Source organism: Pristiophorus japonicus, chromosome 8 (assembly GCF_044704955.1).
Source record: "Pristiophorus japonicus isolate sPriJap1 chromosome 8, sPriJap1.hap1, whole genome shotgun sequence".
Lineage (NCBI taxonomy): Eukaryota > Metazoa > Chordata > Chondrichthyes > Pristiophoridae > Pristiophorus > Pristiophorus japonicus.
The window spans coordinates 205,719,098-205,735,856 of record NC_091984.1 but is presented as its reverse complement, the minus strand read 5'-3'; the positions used below and the strand labels follow the sequence as shown (position 1 = coordinate 205,735,856).

Below are 16,759 nucleotides of genomic sequence, written 5' to 3'. Positions count from 1 at the left end.
GGAGGAGAGAAGATGATGGGGGGGGGGGGGGGGAGGAGAGAAGATGATGGAGGGGGGAGGAGAGGAAGATGATGGGGGGGGGGTGGAGAGAAGATGATGGGGGGGGTGGAGAGAAGATGATGGGGGGGGGGTGGAGAGAAGATGATGGGGGGGGAGGAGAGAAGATGATGGGGGGGGGGAGGAGGAGAGAAGATGATGGGGGGAGGAGAGAAGATGATGGGGGGGGGTGGAGAGAAGATGATGGGGGGGTTGGTGAGAAGATGATGGGGGGGTTGGTGAGAAGATGATGGTGGGGGGGTGGAGAGAAGATGATGGGGGGGTTGGAGACAAGATGATGGGGGGGGGGTGGAGAGAAGATGATGGGGGGGTGGGAGAGAAGATGATGGGGGGGGTGGAGAGAAGATGATGGGGGGGGGGGTGGAGAGAGACGATGGGGGGGGGGGGTGGAGAGAAGATGATGGGGGGGGGAGAGAGAAGATGATGGGGGGGGGGGAGGAGAGAAGATGATGGGGGGGGGGAGGAGAGAAGATGATGGGGGGGGGGGGAGAGATGATGATGGGGGGGGGGGAAGAGAAGATGATGGGGGGGGGGAGAGAAGATGATGGGGGGGGGGAAGAGAAGATGATGGGGGGGGGGGGAAGAGAAGATGATGGGGGGGGGGAGAGAAGATGATGGGGGGGGGGGGGGAGAGAAGATGATGGGAGGGGAGGGGGAGAGAAGATGATGGGAGGGGAGGGGGAGGAGAGAAGATGATTGGGGGGGGCGAGGAGAGAAGATGATGGGGGGGAGGAGAGAAGATGATGGGGGGGGGGGGGAGGAGAGAAGATGATGGGGGGGGTGGAGAGAAGATGATGGGGGGGAGAGGAAAGAAGATGATGGGGGGGGGGGAGGAGGAGAGAAGATGATGGGGAGGGGGGGGGTGGAGAGAAGATGATGGGGGGGGGTAGGAGAGAAGATGATTGGGGGGGGGAGGAGAGAAGATGATGGGGGAGGAGAGAAGATGATGGGGGGGGGGGGGAGGAAGGGAGGGGGGAAAGAGAAGAATTGATGATGCCGGGCTGCCGACGCTGACTCTTCGGGCGGGGCCCACCCCAGTGAGAGACCAGGTGGGCGGGCCCCGCCACCCAGGTAAGATGCATCAGGCCACTCGGCCGGGGATAGTGGCGACGTCCCTTCGGCCTGGGATAGGGTCATCACCCCGGAGACAGGACACCGGCAGCTACTGCGCACATGTGCAGCTGCCGGCACTGTTTTCGGCGCAGGGCTGTAGCTCCACCCCCAGCAGCTCCTGCTGCGCTGCGCGAGGTGGAAATGGGCCGACAGCTATCTGAGAATTGCGAGGTAAGTACTCGGCGCAATCTTTGTTCGATAAATTAGGCGGGCCTCTCCGCTGTGCGCCGTTCTAGCGGGCGTCCGAAACTTCACCCCAAAGTTTCTATGATTTCAGACTGCTCAAATTACTGCAAGTCAGCAAGACTGTACCGCCGCTGCATGATCTAGGCAATGCGCCAAGAGTCATCTTTCCATATGGAGGGAGGGAAACCGGAGGAATATTCAACTACTCTCAGCAGATGAAACAAAATAGTATTAAAGGGCCTGGGAACAGGGAATTATGAGGAAATGGAAGGATGAGGGGAAAGCCAAAGGAGAGGAAGGAAAAGTAACCAATAATCTACAAAATATAGGGAATGTATGGTATTTTAATATTAGTTTAATTGTAGCATTTGCTTGCAGTTACTTACAGACAACGTTGCACTGATTTACATAAACTGCCCGAGGTTTAACTCCTCGTCTCTATTGCATTCACTGATCATAGCCAGGAAAAGGTGGGATATTACAATGACCTCAACGTCCCTTGGATGGGGGTGGAATATTAAGCTGGGGTTTTCTCTCCTGGTTGTTATTGAGTGACCCATGCTGGAAATGTGCTTGTGTGAACAGTGTGAGGAGAAAATTTAGCTCAGCTATGATGCCCCTTAGAGTTAAATAACCTGTTGCTCAGAGTAGAATCATACGTGGAGAGGAGCAATTTGATTGCAGCACCTGAAGGCTAATCAAACTATGTACCAGTAGAGTAGATTTGGGATTGGAAGATTTTTTTTTTTAAATGTACCAGGTGATAGATGACAGGGTTCCTTGAAGATGTAGCACTGTTAGGGCTGGCTGAAGATTACCACCACCAAAGCTGATCACTTTACAGGAAAAATGCCTCTTTGAACATGAATTTGTCAATAGTAACAAAAAATATCTGCCAATCATAATTGAGATGCACAATGACCCTTTAATGCTTTTTCCAAGCAGCAATTGTTTAAAAAGTTCACTTACTCCATTTGAAATTCCCAATTCACCTGTTCATCACTGCATGTACGAGCAGCCGTCTTCTCTTTCCTCCTCAATAATGCTTTGAATTCTTGCACTGGTAGCAATTTGTATACAACACCTTGACCAAATTATTTTAACTGTAATAACTTCCATTATTTTTAAAATTTTAATATTTTAAAGTTGGATAATTGTTTCCAGCTAAACAAAAGTGCAATATTAAACCTCCACAAGTGCTATATCGGTGTAATTTAGGACATTATGGTGCAGTTGCAGATGAAGAGAACATTTATCAAAAACTCTGCAGCTTTGAAGTATCTTTAGAAAGATTTTCATGTGCGGTGATTCGATTTGTTAAATAGGTGGCATTTGCTGTATATTTTACCTTGTCTGCGGTAATAGGTGCGAACCATCTTCAAATTATCAAAAGTTTTATGGTTAGAATTTACATGAAATGCAATGTTCTTAGATAAAATACCAAAGGCTTACATAAAGTGTGCGTGTTTGTATTAGTATTTTCCATATCCATGCAACACTTTTGAATCGAGTAGTTTTAGGATGAAACTATTTCTGGAAGCTACATTCCAGCCTTTAGGATGGTTTTCAGGGATTGCACACCACCGGAACAGCCCAGCAGAGTTGGCAAGAACTCTGGGCAAAGCTTCAAAAAAGCTCGGCTATATTTTGTTCTAATTGAACAAAATGTACCCGATAGACTTTCTTCTCCTTTCATGGAAATAAATTCACATCAGTAACTAAGAAATATTTTTTGGACGAATGACTGGTAAATTATAATTCTGGCAAATGTTTAATTTAAAATGTCATAAACTCCCAGACTCTCAAACTGAGCCGACTACATTCAGTTTTTAAGGGGCCAGAGTTGAAAGTCTAAAGTACAACTTTGAAACCTGGCTCTACCAAGGATTCATCAAAACAAATGCCATCAATACAGAGTATTGCAGAATAGTTCAAAGACTAATGCATGGAATTAATGTGTCACTTGACAATTACAGTGTGCTTCGTTAAGAGAAAAACATATCCACACACATTTCAAAAAAAGACTATTGGTGTGAGGTCTTTCATTTTAAAGAAAGACTTGCATTTATATAGTGCCTTTCACGACCACTGGACGTCCCAGCCAATGAAGTACTTTTTGAAGTGTAGTCACTGTTGTAATGCAGGAAATTTTAATATAACATTGCAGGTTAAATCATTGGAGCTCATTTGCTTAGAATGTCTATAATGAGGAAAGGTGAATATCTTGCCCTCTAAAGTGTAAGCCAAAATAATGGAAAATGCACCCAAAAAAAGACAACGTATCAAAATCTTTTTTTTGGGGGGGGGGGGGGGGAGGGTCATTGGGGGGAGGTAGGAAAGGCTGCCCCCAGACCCAAAGTAATCTGTGCACTTTCAGCACTTTTCCTCCACACTTCCCTCCACTTTTCAACTCTCCTCTGGGTATTGCATCTGCATTAGGATACAGTTCCAGGACAGCACATGGTTTCCAATACTCAGCCAAGTGACTATTATTCATGTATGAATTTTGACAGCAAGTGTCAGCCGGCTATTCAACCTTAAGGAGCAACATGGCCAAACCCATTCAACGTTCACGCATGTGCACTTTTCAGCAGGAGCAAAAACCATGCCCAATTTTCCTCCATGAGCCACGGGTGCTGAAGCCAAATGTATCGATCCAGTCACCACCCTGACAGAGATCAATTAACTCCGCTCAAAGTGAGTACCAATTGTAGGCCCTCCATTTTTTAAATGCTACTCTGTAGTTCACTGGATAAACTTGGTGACTCATCAGGGGTACCCACTTCTTTCAGAAATGTCTACACATGCTCCTGTTGACTTTCTTTTAAAGTTGAAGAGTATCTAACAATCTGTTAGCTCGATGAGCATTTTGTATGCACAATTCTAGACTTCTGGTGAACAGTCACCTGTCCAGCTATGATCAGTTGTTATACCTGTAACCCTGCTGCGTCTCAAGGGATACTTTGAAACCTTGATATTATTAGGTCGATCACACCAGTTCTGATCTGGAGTAAAATGCTCACTTTTCAATTTGACAGAGCGGTATAACAATCCAGGACTTTCTCATCAATTGTTTTAACATGCTCAAAATGACCTTCCTTCAAACATTTTGCGCAAACTCGTTAATAATTTTTGGAGCAGTAGGAATTGTAAAAAAATTGCTAACAATGGAAAAGTAGCCCAAAAGATTCCATCACCGTTTACATAGAAACATAGAAAATAGGTGCAGGAGTAGGCCATTCAGCCCTTCTAGCCTGCACCGCCATTCAATGAGTTCATGGCTGAACATGCACTTCAGTACCCCATTCCTGCTTTCTCACCATACCCCATGATCCCCCGAGTAGTAAGGACTTCATCTAACTCCCTTTTGAATATATTTAGTGAATTGGCCTCAACTACTTTTTGTGGTAGAGAATTCCACAGGTTCACCACTCTCTGGGTGAAGAAGTTTCTCCTCATCTCGGTCCTAAATGGCTTACCCCTTATCCTTAGACTGTGACCCCTGGTTCTGGACTTCCCGAACATTGGGAACATTCTTCCTGCATCTAACCTGTCTAAACCCGTCAGAATTTTAAACGTTTCTATGAGGTCACCTCTCATTCTTCTGAACTCCAGTGAATACAAGCCCAGTTGATCCAGTCTTTCTTGATAGGTCAGTCCCACCATCCCGGGAATCAGTCTGGTGAATCTTTGCTGCACTCCCTCAATAGCAAGAATGTCCTTCCTCAAGTTAGGAGACCAAAACTGTACACAATACTCCAGGTGTGGCCTCACCAAGGCCCTGTACAACTGTAGCAACACCTCCCTGCCCCTGTACTCAAATCCCCTCGCTATGAAGGCCAACATGCCATTTGCTTTCTTAACCGCCTGCTGTACCTGCATGCCAACCTTCAATGACTGATGTACCATGACACCCAGGTCTCGTTGCACCTCCCCTTTTCCTAATCTGTCACCATTCAGATAATAGTCTGTCTCTCTGTTTTTACCACCAAAGTGGATAACCTCACATTTATCCACATTATACTTCATCTGCCATGCATTTGCCCACTCACCTAACCTATCCAAGTCACTCTGCAGCCTCATAGCATCCTCCTCGCAGCTCACACTGCCACCCAACTTAGTGTCATCCGCAAATTTGGAGATACTACATTTAATCCCCTCGTCTAAATCATTAATGTACAATGTAAACAGCTGGGGCCCCAACACAGAACCTTGCAGTACCCCACTAGTCACTGCCTGCCATTCGAAAAGTACCCATTTACTCCTACTCTTTGCTTCCTGTCTGACAACCAGTTCTCAATCTACGTCAGCACACTACCCCCAATCCCATGTGCTTTAACTTTGCACATTAATCTCTTGTGTGGGACCTTGTCGAAAGCCTTCTGAAAGTCCAAATATACCACATCAACTGGTTCTCCCTTGTCCACTTTACTGGAAACATCCTCAAAAAATTTCAGAAGGTTTGTCAAGCATGATGTCCCTTTCACAAATCCATGCTGACTTGGACCTATCATGTCACCATTTTCCAAATGCACTGCTATGACATCCTTAATAATTGATTCCATTATTTTACCCACTACTGAGGTCAGGCTGACCGGTCTATAATTCCCTGTTTTCTCTCTCCCTCCTTTTTTAAAAAGTGGGGTTACATTGGCTACCCTCCACTCTATAGGAACTGATCCAGAGTCAATGGAATGTTGGAAAATGACTGTCAATGCATCCACTATTTCCAAGGCCACCTCCTTAAGTACTCTGGGATGCAGTCCATCAGGCCCTGGGGATTTATCCGCCTTCAATCCCATCAATTTCCCCAACACAATTTCCCGACTAATAAAGATTTCCCTCAGTTCCTCCTCCTTACTAGACCCTGTGACCCCTTTTATATCCGGAAGGTTGTTGGTGTCCTCCTTAGTGAATACCGAACCAAAGTACTTGTTCAATTGGTCTGCCATTTCTTTGTTCCCCGTTATGACTTCCCCTGATTCTGACTGCAGGGGACCTACGTTTGTCTTTACTAACCTTTTTCTCTTTACATACCTATAGAAACTTTTGCAATCCGCCTTAATGTTCCCTGCAAGCTTCTTCTCGTACTCCATTTTCCCTGTCCTAATCAAACCCTTTGTCCTCCTCTGCTGAGTTCTAAATTTCTCCCAGTCCCCGGGTTCACTGCTATTTCTGGCCAATTTGTATGCCACATACATCAACTTTTCCCATCAATGTATCAATGGAAACATTTTACCCTTTTGTGACTTACAGCAATACACTGTCGCATGATACAGGACTGTTTCATCCTTCCTGGTCCTCCAAACTTCTTCATATCCTTGCAGAAATGGCATTCGCCACATTCTGTTCTGAGACATGCCTCGCATTTCCGACATCTTGTTCTCCTCCTGCGTGCTCCAGCTGTAGCCCTGTTCGCGGCAAGCTTCACAGCTGCAGAGGTTCCAAGCTTTCCTTTTGGCCTTCCTACGGTCCTGTGCTGTAAACAAAAAAAAACTCAATTAGCTACATTTATTTAGACCTCTTTTGCTCTTTTTTCTAGGTCTGTACACAGAAGTACAGAAATTCATATAACACTAGGAGGGGCAACCGCCTGCCTGTAGAGATGTACCTACACATGGAGAAGAGATGTACCCTGAGGGCAGAAAGAGTGAAATAAAGATACTGCTAACACAAAGAAACACATCAACATTAAGCAGTAGGTACAGCAGAATTTCTGAAGTGCTTTGCTGTGCGAAGGTCACAACAGACCATTTCCGAGTTACTAGGTGTCTCTTCCAGTGGGAAAATCATGACAAGTGATAAACTCAGATTTATCACAAGATCGAATTACTGGGAGCATCAATCCCTCGTGAGGCAGAGTAAGCATAAATATGTTGTGTTAAAACATTTTACTTTCCCCAAGACTTTATGTATAATTGTGCAGACAATTTTCTAAATTGGCAGCACAATCACAGCAAGTGACCAGGCGGACAATGGGGTTAAATGTATTGGAGTTAATAACTCTTTTCCTTTCCCCTTGGAGTTGCTTGAAGTTAAATGCAGGAAATTTACAGCAGGGTGGGGTGTAAGTCCTTGATGCTAATTTCATATTTTCACACTTTGGGCAAGTAACTTAATAATTCTCAGCAAAGAACTCACTTTGAGGGGACACAAACTGTACGAGTTAACAACCACACGGAATCATTTCACTTCATTTAGATGAGGGCCCTGGCACATAGCATGTGTGGCTGTCATTAGCTGCCATTACTTTGCTTCTCAGATGCTCATCTATCAATCAGTATAATAAAAACTATACAACTGTGTACAATACGCTTCCTGTGTCAGACCTAATCGCATGCAATTTCCTGCCAAGTTTCTTGCACCCGATTGAGAAGCAGTCCGACAGCCTGCAGCTGGTACTAGGTTGAAGAAAGTCACAGAGAGGTGGAGCTGGGCGTTGCCAGCTTACATATGGAAAGTGCCTCCGTGCCTGCAGATGATGTTAGCAAGGGGGCAACATGTAGATGGTGAAGAGTAGGAGGCCCAGTATAAATCCTTGGGGGCACTTGGGAAGTGGCTGCATTCAATAGGAATGGAGCCACGTGAGGGCAGGCCAGGCCAGTGGCACTGGGCAATGGAGTTGAATCTAGGAAGAGGCTGGCAAGCTCAACCACATCATGGAAAGGGTGAGCAAAACAAAGACAGTGATCAGTCATGTTTTCTCAATGGGGATTATAAGCCTCAATTTTATGTCTGTTCTGATCCTTTCTCCACAGCCTGACTTTTTTCCCCCTTCTTCCCCATGCCCCCACTTCCGGAGTCCACCGAGTCCTTCTCTGCCTTTGCAGCATTTCCCCACTGTCCCAAGTGGTTTGCTATCTGGCTCAGATTCCTTCACTGATGGCCTAGTCCTTTCCTGCCATCCGAAGTATTAATTACATGGCCAGAGTTCTTCCCTGCTACCTAATTCCTTCTCCGTGCCCCGAGAGATTCCTCACCAATTCCCCCCATTTACCAAAAAGGGCATCCTAATCAATTTTAATACATCTATCAATATATTAATTCTGGATATTTCTAACAGGAGAACAACATTGCAACCTGAGTCAGAAGTTTATGGATTCAAGTTCCACTCCAGAGACTTGAGCACATAAGTCCAGGCTACCACTCCAGTGCAGTGCTGAGGGAGTGCTGCAATTTCGGAGGTGCCGTCTTTCGGATGAGATGTGAAACCAAGGCCCTGGCATCTACCTTCTTAGGTGGACATAAAAGATCCCATGACACGATTTGAAGATGATCAGGGGCGATCTCCCTGGTGTCATGGCCAATATATATCCCTTAATCAACGTCACAAAAAAAAATTATCTTGTCATTATCATATTGCTTTTTGTGGGATATTGCTGCGCACAGATTGTCAGTATGTGGGATATTGCTGCGTTTCCTACATTACAACAGTGACAACACTTCAAAAGTACTCTATTGTCTGCAAAGCGCTTTGGAACATGCTGTCAAGAGAGGCACTGTATAAATGCAAGTTTTTCTTTTATATAAATCAATCTGCCAGCCATGCCATTTTATATTCAAATCAAATGGTTTTACTGATATGCAAAAGTCAAGTTTTTCAACAGAGCTTTAAATATAAATTGATGTAATGATAATTACATTTCAATATTATAAATATAAAACAACAGCTGTGTGTGAAAAGTCTTTAGCCATTAAATTCTTTTCAATCTCTGATGATTTAAGTTTTTTCCTAACATGTTTTCACTTTCCCGTGTGCCTGATCAGATTCCTTACAGGGAGTTTAAAAAAAAAATGTGTTCCTGGGATATCGGCGTCACTGGCAAGGCCAGCATTTATTGCCCATCCCTAATTGGCCTCGAGAAGGTGGAGGTGAGCTGCCTTTTGAACCGCTGCAGTCTGTGTGGTGAAGGAACTCCCACAGTGCTGTTAGGGAGGGAGTTCCAGGATTTTGATCCAGCAACGATGAAGGAATGGCGATATACTTCCAAGTCAGGATGGCGTGTAACTTGGAGGAGAACTTCAGGTGATGGCGTTCTCATGCACCTGCTGCCCTTGTCCTTCTAGGTGGTAGAGGTCGCAGGTTTGGGAGGTGCTGCTGAAGAAGCCTTCGCGAGTTGCTGCAATGCATCATGTAAATGGTACATACTGCAGCCATGGTAGGCTGGTGGTGGAGGGAGTGAATGTTTAGGGTGGTGGATGGGGTGCCAATCATGCGGGTGCTTTGTCCTGGATGGTGTCGAGCTTCCCGAGTGTTGTTGGAGCTGCACTCATCCAGGCTAGTGGAGAGTAATTCCATCACACTCCTGACTTGTACCTTGTAGACGATGGAAAGACTTTGAGGAGTCAGGTGGTGAGTCACTCGCTGCAGAATATCCAGCCTCTGACCTGCTCTTGTTGCCACAGTATTTATGTGGCTGGTCCAGTTAAGGTTCTGGTCAATGGTGACCCCCAGGATGTTGATGGTGGGGGATTCGGCAATGATAATGCCGCTGAATGTCAAGGGACAGTGATTAGACTCTCGCTTGTTGGAGATGGTCGTTGCCCGTCACTTGTGTGGTGTGAATGTTACTTACCACTTATCAGCCAAGCTTGAATGTCATCCAGGTCTTGCTGCATGCGAGCATGGACTGCTCCATTATCTGAGGAGTTGTGAATGGCATTGAACACTGTGCAGTCATCAGCGAACATCCCCACTTCAGACCTTATGGTAGAGGGAAGGTCATTGATGAAGCAGCTGGAGCTGGTTGGGCCTAGGACATTGATCTGAGGAACTCCTGCAGCGATGTCCTGGGGCTGAGATGATTGACCTCCGACCATCTTCCTTTGTGCTAGGTGTGACTCCAGCCAGTGGAGAGTTTTCCCTTGATTCCTATTGACTTCAGTTTAACTAGGGCTTCTTGATGCCACACTCGCTCAAATGCTGCCTTGATGTCAAGGGCGGTCACTCTCACCTCACCTCTGGAACTCAGCTCTTTTGTCCATGTTTTGTGAAGTCTTCTACAGTCCTTCTTACATACATAGAAACATAGAAAATAGGTGCAGGAGTAGGCCATTTGACCCTTCGAGCCTGCATCACCATTCAACAAGATCATGGCTGATCACCCACCCTAGCACCTCCCTCCCCCCGGCCGCAAAGACCACATCCAACTCCCTCTCGAACACATCCAATGAACTGGCATCAACAACTCTCTACGGCAGGGAACCCCACAGGCCAACAACTCCCCGAGTGAAGAAGTCTCTCCCAATCCCAGCCCCAAACAGCCCACCCCCCATCCCAAGAGTGTGGCCCTCCCGGCTCCGGACCCACCCAACACCGGGAACACTCCCCCCGCACCCAACCCGCCCCGTCCCATCAGAATCCTTCCCAAATGCCGAACACCCCCGGATGTCGAGCCCCCAGCCCCGGCCACCCCGGAGCCACGCCCCCGCGACGCCAACCACACCACATCCACCAACCGCCATCTGCACAGTCAACCCGTCCACCCCACTCCGAACACTCCCCGCACCGAGCCCCCAGGCCCGCCCCTCCAACACACTTCCCCCCCCCCCAGACCTCCGCTGCAATGTGGCCCCTCCTGTCCCCTGCCCTGGGTTTCTCCGCCCCCCCCACCTCCACCACACTCCCCTCATACTATTTGCCAAACCTCCTATTTTTGTGTCATCAGCAAACCTTGAGATGAGAACACATGTTCCCCAATTCAAATGATCCATACACACACTGACCCCTGTGATACACCAATTCCGACCTTTCCCCAGTCCGACCACCACATATTTACTGACTCTTCTGTTCGTCAACCAACTTTCTTTTCATGCTTCTACATTTCCTCATACAATTTGTCAGAACTTTTCCAACAAATCGCTCGGCGAGACACCCTATTGAATGTCTTCTGAAAATCCATATAGACAACATCTACTGCATTCCCTTTATCAATTGTCAGTCATTTCTTCAAAAAGCTCTCTTAAATTTGACAAGGCTTCAACAGATCCATATTGGCTGTCCTTGATTAATCCATGCTTTTCCAAATGCTTACTGATTTATCATAAATTATGGATTCCAAGAGTTTGTGCACAACATACTTTAGATGAACTGCTCTACAAAGGTATTCCATCAACTACTCTCCAGTCTCCTCTCTGATTTCTTTCAATATCCTAGATTGCATACCATCACAGCCCAGTGACTTATCCACCTCAAGTTCTGCTAATTGTTTTCAGAACCAATACCTTTTAGAATTAGCTCTATCGATTGTTCTATATTCTCCTCCAGCACACCAATGCTCTCAATTCCACCAACATTTGCCAAAAAAAGCAATGCAAAAGATTTACTACCTCTGCCATACCTCCAACCTCTACAATTAAATTCCATCCTTAATCGGAGTAGTTATACTTAGCGCCTTTAATGTAGTAAAACGTCCCATGAGCATAATCAACAAAATTTGACACTGCGCCACATAAGGAGATACAAGGACAGGTAACCTAAAGCTTGGTCAGAGGTAATTTTTAAGGAGCTATTAAAGGAGGAGAGAGTGGCTGAGAGCTTTAGGGAGGGAATTCTGGAGCTTAGGGCCTAAATGACTGAAGGCACAGCTACCAATGGTGAAGCAAGAAGCCAAAATTGAAGGAGCACAGAGATCTTGGAGGGTTGCAGGTAATTTACCTGTAATTTTGTTTGGCCCTGTGCAGCCGGGCCACTAAAAATACTGCGCATGCGCGGGTTTTTACATTGAAAAGCCGACAAGCCGGCTGCACAGGTTCCCTGGAGTGTTGCGTGGCCATGCAGGGAACATTGATTGCAGGGCTGGAGGAGGTTATGGAAATAAGAATGGACAAGACCATGGAGGGATTTTAAAACAAGAATGAGAATTTTTAAAACAAAACAAAGCAGGGCGGGAGCCAATGTGGGGCAGCGAACACAGGGGTGACAGAATACATTGAGAGGAATGTATTTATTTTGTAATGCATTCAATATTTAAACTTTTCCTACTGCTGATCTATTGACCTATTTGCTAACTTTTCTGCCCAGTTAATTTGGGCCAGGTCCCCTTCTACCTCACTGAACTGTGCCTTTTTTTCAATCCACTATCCTTATTGTTGATTCTTCATTTTCCTTTTCTATTGAATCTAACATATCGATACCTAAATTACTGAATTTCAAATGATTCTGTAACATGCTTATAGCATTACTAAAAATCAAATCATGAGAGTGAAATACACATAGCTTTTAAAGATGGGATTTTTGTTACACGCTGAGTTAATGACAACTTCAATATGTTAACTCAGCTCTGCACAGTCAGGTTCAATAAATGCTCCAACACTGTTCTGCCTGCCACTGGTCATCTGCGTCAGCATCGGTGTTTAAACAAACATTTTCAACAACAAAAAGGTTGCACAACCACATACTGGGCACACTGAATACAATGCTAGTTCTTTATATTGAGCACCAATGATATAACGGTGCCCCCTGTGCTATGCTACATAATGGTAGAATGCAAGTGTAAGCTTAATCACACATGGCACTGCTCATGGGCAGAGGGAGCCTTCACCGGGGCGTGAAAGATGGCCAGTTGGCCAGTGACCAGTTAGACCAAGGGCATTATATCACAGGAAAAATTGATGGTTCTTCATGTCTGAAGTGGTGACACTGGGAGGTCAAGACTTGGCACTCATGAACTGCCATTGTGTTCCCTGGATAGGATACTTACCCAGTGTCAGTCTGAATTTTGGAGGCAATATCACAGAGGTGCATCGAAGTAACTATCATTGTCAATTTCACAATGTGATGGGCCACTGTTGATCAATCAAAAAGCAAATAGGAACTGTTATGTATGAATAAAGAGTCGGACTAGATTCTGTGAGCTCAAAGTAAAGTGTGCCCGTAGTCTTTTATTGCAGGTCTCCAGCATGCCTCTCCACCCTGTGAGGCCTCCTTTACTACAGGTGCTCCCTTGGGATTCCAGGGGGTGAGCCCTCTGGGGGCTACACAAGGTATTTACAGGTTTACATATATAACAACACTCCCCGCCCCCACTCCCCCAAGTCAATAGTGTAACTATTTACAAGGTGAGTCAATCTGGGGCCTTTCTTTCCCTGGTTGATCGTCTTGGTGCAAATGCTGATTTTGGTGAATCGTTTGTTGGGCCCTCGCTGGGCTACTGTGCAGCTGACCTTGCTGGGCTGCCTGGTGTAGTGAGTCCTGCTGGGCTGTTGCGGTGTCGGTTGCCACTGGTGTGTATGTTGGGGGGGGGGGGGGGTCAAAGAAGGTAGGGTCCAATGTGGGTTGCTCTGGATAGTCCGTAAATCTGAGTTTGATTTGGTCCAAGTATTTCCGGTGGATGAGTCCATTTGAAAGTTTGACCCGAAATACCCGATTCCCCAGTGCCGAGAAGCCACTTGGGACCTTGTCCATAGTTCAACACAAATACAGGATCATTGATGTCAATTTCGCGTGATACATTTGCGCTATGATATTTACTTTGTTGAAGCCGCCTGTTCATGTAGATCAGGGTGGACTAACGAGAGCCTTGTCTTAAGTGCCCTTTTCATGAGCAGTTCAGCAGGTGGAATCCCAGTGAGCGAGAGGGGTCTCGTGTGGTAGCTAAGCAGGACTTGGGATAGGCGAGTCTGCAGTGAGCCTTCAGTTACCCTCTTCCAGCTCTGCTTGATGGTTTGCACTGCTCTCTCTGCCTGACCATTGGATGCTGGTTTGAACGGGGCAGATGTAACACGTTTGATCCCATTACGGGTCATGAACTCTTTGAACTCGGCACTGGTGAACATGGGCCGTTGTCGCTCACAAGGACATCAGGCAGGCCGTGCGTGGCAAACATGGCCCGCAGGCTTTCAATAGTGGCAGCGGACGTGCTTGCCGACATTCTCTCACATTCAATCCATTTGGAATACGCATCTACAATCACTAGGAACATTTTACCCGAAAATTGGCCTGCATAGTCGTCATGGACCCTGGACCACGGTTTGGAGGGCCAAGACCATCAACTTAGTGGCGCCTCCCTGGGTGCATTGCTTAACTGCGAGCATGTGTTACATATGCGCACGCAGGACTCTAAGTCCGCATCGATACCGGGCCAGCACACGTGGGATCTGGCTATCGCTTTCATCATTACAATGCCTGGGTGAGTACTGTGGAGGTCACTGATGAAAGTGTCCCTGCCTTTCTTGGGGACCACTACCTGATTACTCCACAGAAGGCAGTCTGCCTGTATAGACATTTCACCTTTGCGCCGCTGGTATGGCTTTATCTCTTCCTGCATTTCCACTGGGACACTGGACTAGCTCCCGTGAAGCACACAATTCTTTACTAGAGACAGTAAAGGGTCCTGGCTTGTCCAGGTTCTAATCTGTTGGGCTGTGACGGGTGATTGCTCACTCGCGAATGCTTCCATTACCATGACTAAATCTGCGGGCTGTGCCATTTCCACCCCCGTGGTGGGCAATGGGAGCCTACTGAGAGCATCGGCACAGTTTTCCGTGCCTGGCCTGTGGTGGATGGCGTAGTTGTATGTGGATAACGTGAGCGCCCATCTCTGGATGCGGGCCGATGCATTCGTATTTATCCCCTTACTTTCAGAAAAAAGGGATATCAGTAGCTTATGGTCAGTTTCCAATTCGAATTTGAGCCCAAACAGATATTGATGCATTTTCTTTACCCCATAAACACACGCTAACGCTTCTTTTTCAATTATGCTGTCGGCTTTTTCCGCCTTAGACAGACTTCTGGATGCATAAGCAACCGGTTGCAATTTCCCAGCTTCATTAGCTTGTTGCAATACACACCCGACCCTGTAGGACGACGCATCACATGCTAGTACCAAACACTTACATGGATCATACACACAAGCAATTTGTTTGAGCATAACAATTTTCTAGATTTTACAAAGGCATTTTCTTGGCTTTTACCCCATCCCCATTCATCTCCTTTACGCAGCAAGGCGTGCAGTGGTTCTAACAGTGTGCTGAGACCTGGTAAGAGGTTACCAAAGTAGTTCAGGAGTCCTAGAAACGACTGCAGCTCCATCACGTTCTGTGGCCTCGGTGCGTTCTCGATTGCCTCCGTCTTCGAATCGGTGGGCCTGATGCTGCACGCCGCAATTCTTCGCCCCAGTAAAATGCACTTCGAGCGTTTTAACCTGAGCCCCACACGGTTGAGTCGACTAAGAACCTCCTCCAGGAACTGCAGATGCTCGACTGTGCCCCGACCTGTAACCCAGATGTTGTCCTGGAAGACCACCATGCGCGGGACTGACTTCAGTAAGCTTTCCATGTTTCTCTGGAATATCGTCGCGGCTGATCGAATCCCAAACAGGCATCTGTTGTAAATGATGAGAACTTTGTGCGTGTTGATGCAGGTGAGGCCCTTCGATGATTCCTCCAGCTCCTGCGTCATGTCGGCCGAGGTCAAGTCCAGCTTCGTGAACATCTTTCCTCCCGCCAGCGTCGCAAAAAGGTCGTCTGCCTTTGGTAGTGGATATTGATCCTGCAGGGAGAAATGATTGATAGTTACTTTGTAATCGCCACAGGTTCTGACGGTGCCGTTTCCCTTGAGGACTGGAACAATCGGACTGGCCCACTCGTTGAATTCGATCGGTGAAATGATGCCCTCTCGTTGCAGCCGGTCCAGCTCAATCTCCACCCTCTCCCTCATCATGTACGGTACTGCTCTCGCCTTGTGATGGATGGGTCGCACCCCCGGAATTAGGTGGATCTGCATTTTTGCTCCTTGGAACTTCCCGATGCCTGGTTCGAACAGCGAGGGGAACTTGTTTAAGACCTGGGCACACAACGGACGAGAGCGCTCGGATGTCGTACCTTTTGCAGCCAGCTCCTGCCGAGCAGTGTGGGACCATCGCCCGGTACCACCCAGAGTGGTAGCTTGTGCATCGCTCCATCGTAGGAGACCTTTACAGTAGCACCGCCAATTACAGGAATCAGTTCCTTTGTGTAAGTTCTCAGTTTAGTGCGAATGGGAGTCAGGACTGGCCTTGAGGCCTTGCTGCACCACAATTTATCGAAAGTCTTTTTGCTCATAATAGACTGGCTCGCGCCCGTGTTCAGCTCCATTGACACTGGGAGTCCATTTAATTCAGCATAATCGGAGGACACTTTGTGGTAAATGTGTGCACCCCATATACCTCTGCCTCCTCGGTCTGAGGCTCTGGTTCGTCGTGGTCTGCCGTGGATCTATCCTCCTCTGCAACATGGTGGTTTGCAGGATTAGCAGGGTTTGCAGCTCGCCAGCACATACGTTGGAGGTGTCCCATTGTTCCACAGCCCTTGCAAATGTACCCTTTGAAGCGGCATGAATGGAAACGATGATCACCCCCGCAGCGCCAACAAGGTGTTAATGGCCTTGCATTCATCACCCTTGATGGTGGACTCGGACATCTGC

At 46.9% G+C, this 16,759-nt stretch overlaps 1 protein-coding gene across 8 annotated transcripts in view; it reads right to left on the bottom strand.

The window, feature by feature from the left end:
* kdm2bb (lysine (K)-specific demethylase 2Bb) overlaps positions 1-16,759 on the bottom strand; it is a 251,822-nt gene that overhangs the window by 45,191 nt on the left and 189,872 nt on the right. For all 8 annotated transcript variants that reach the window (XM_070887826.1, XM_070887821.1, XM_070887820.1 and 5 more), the window contains one exon: positions 6,611-6,835. In XM_070887826.1, coding sequence (XP_070743927.1) covers positions 6,611-6,835 — 225 coding nt within the window. The remainder of the gene's footprint in view (positions 1-6,610; positions 6,836-16,759) is intronic.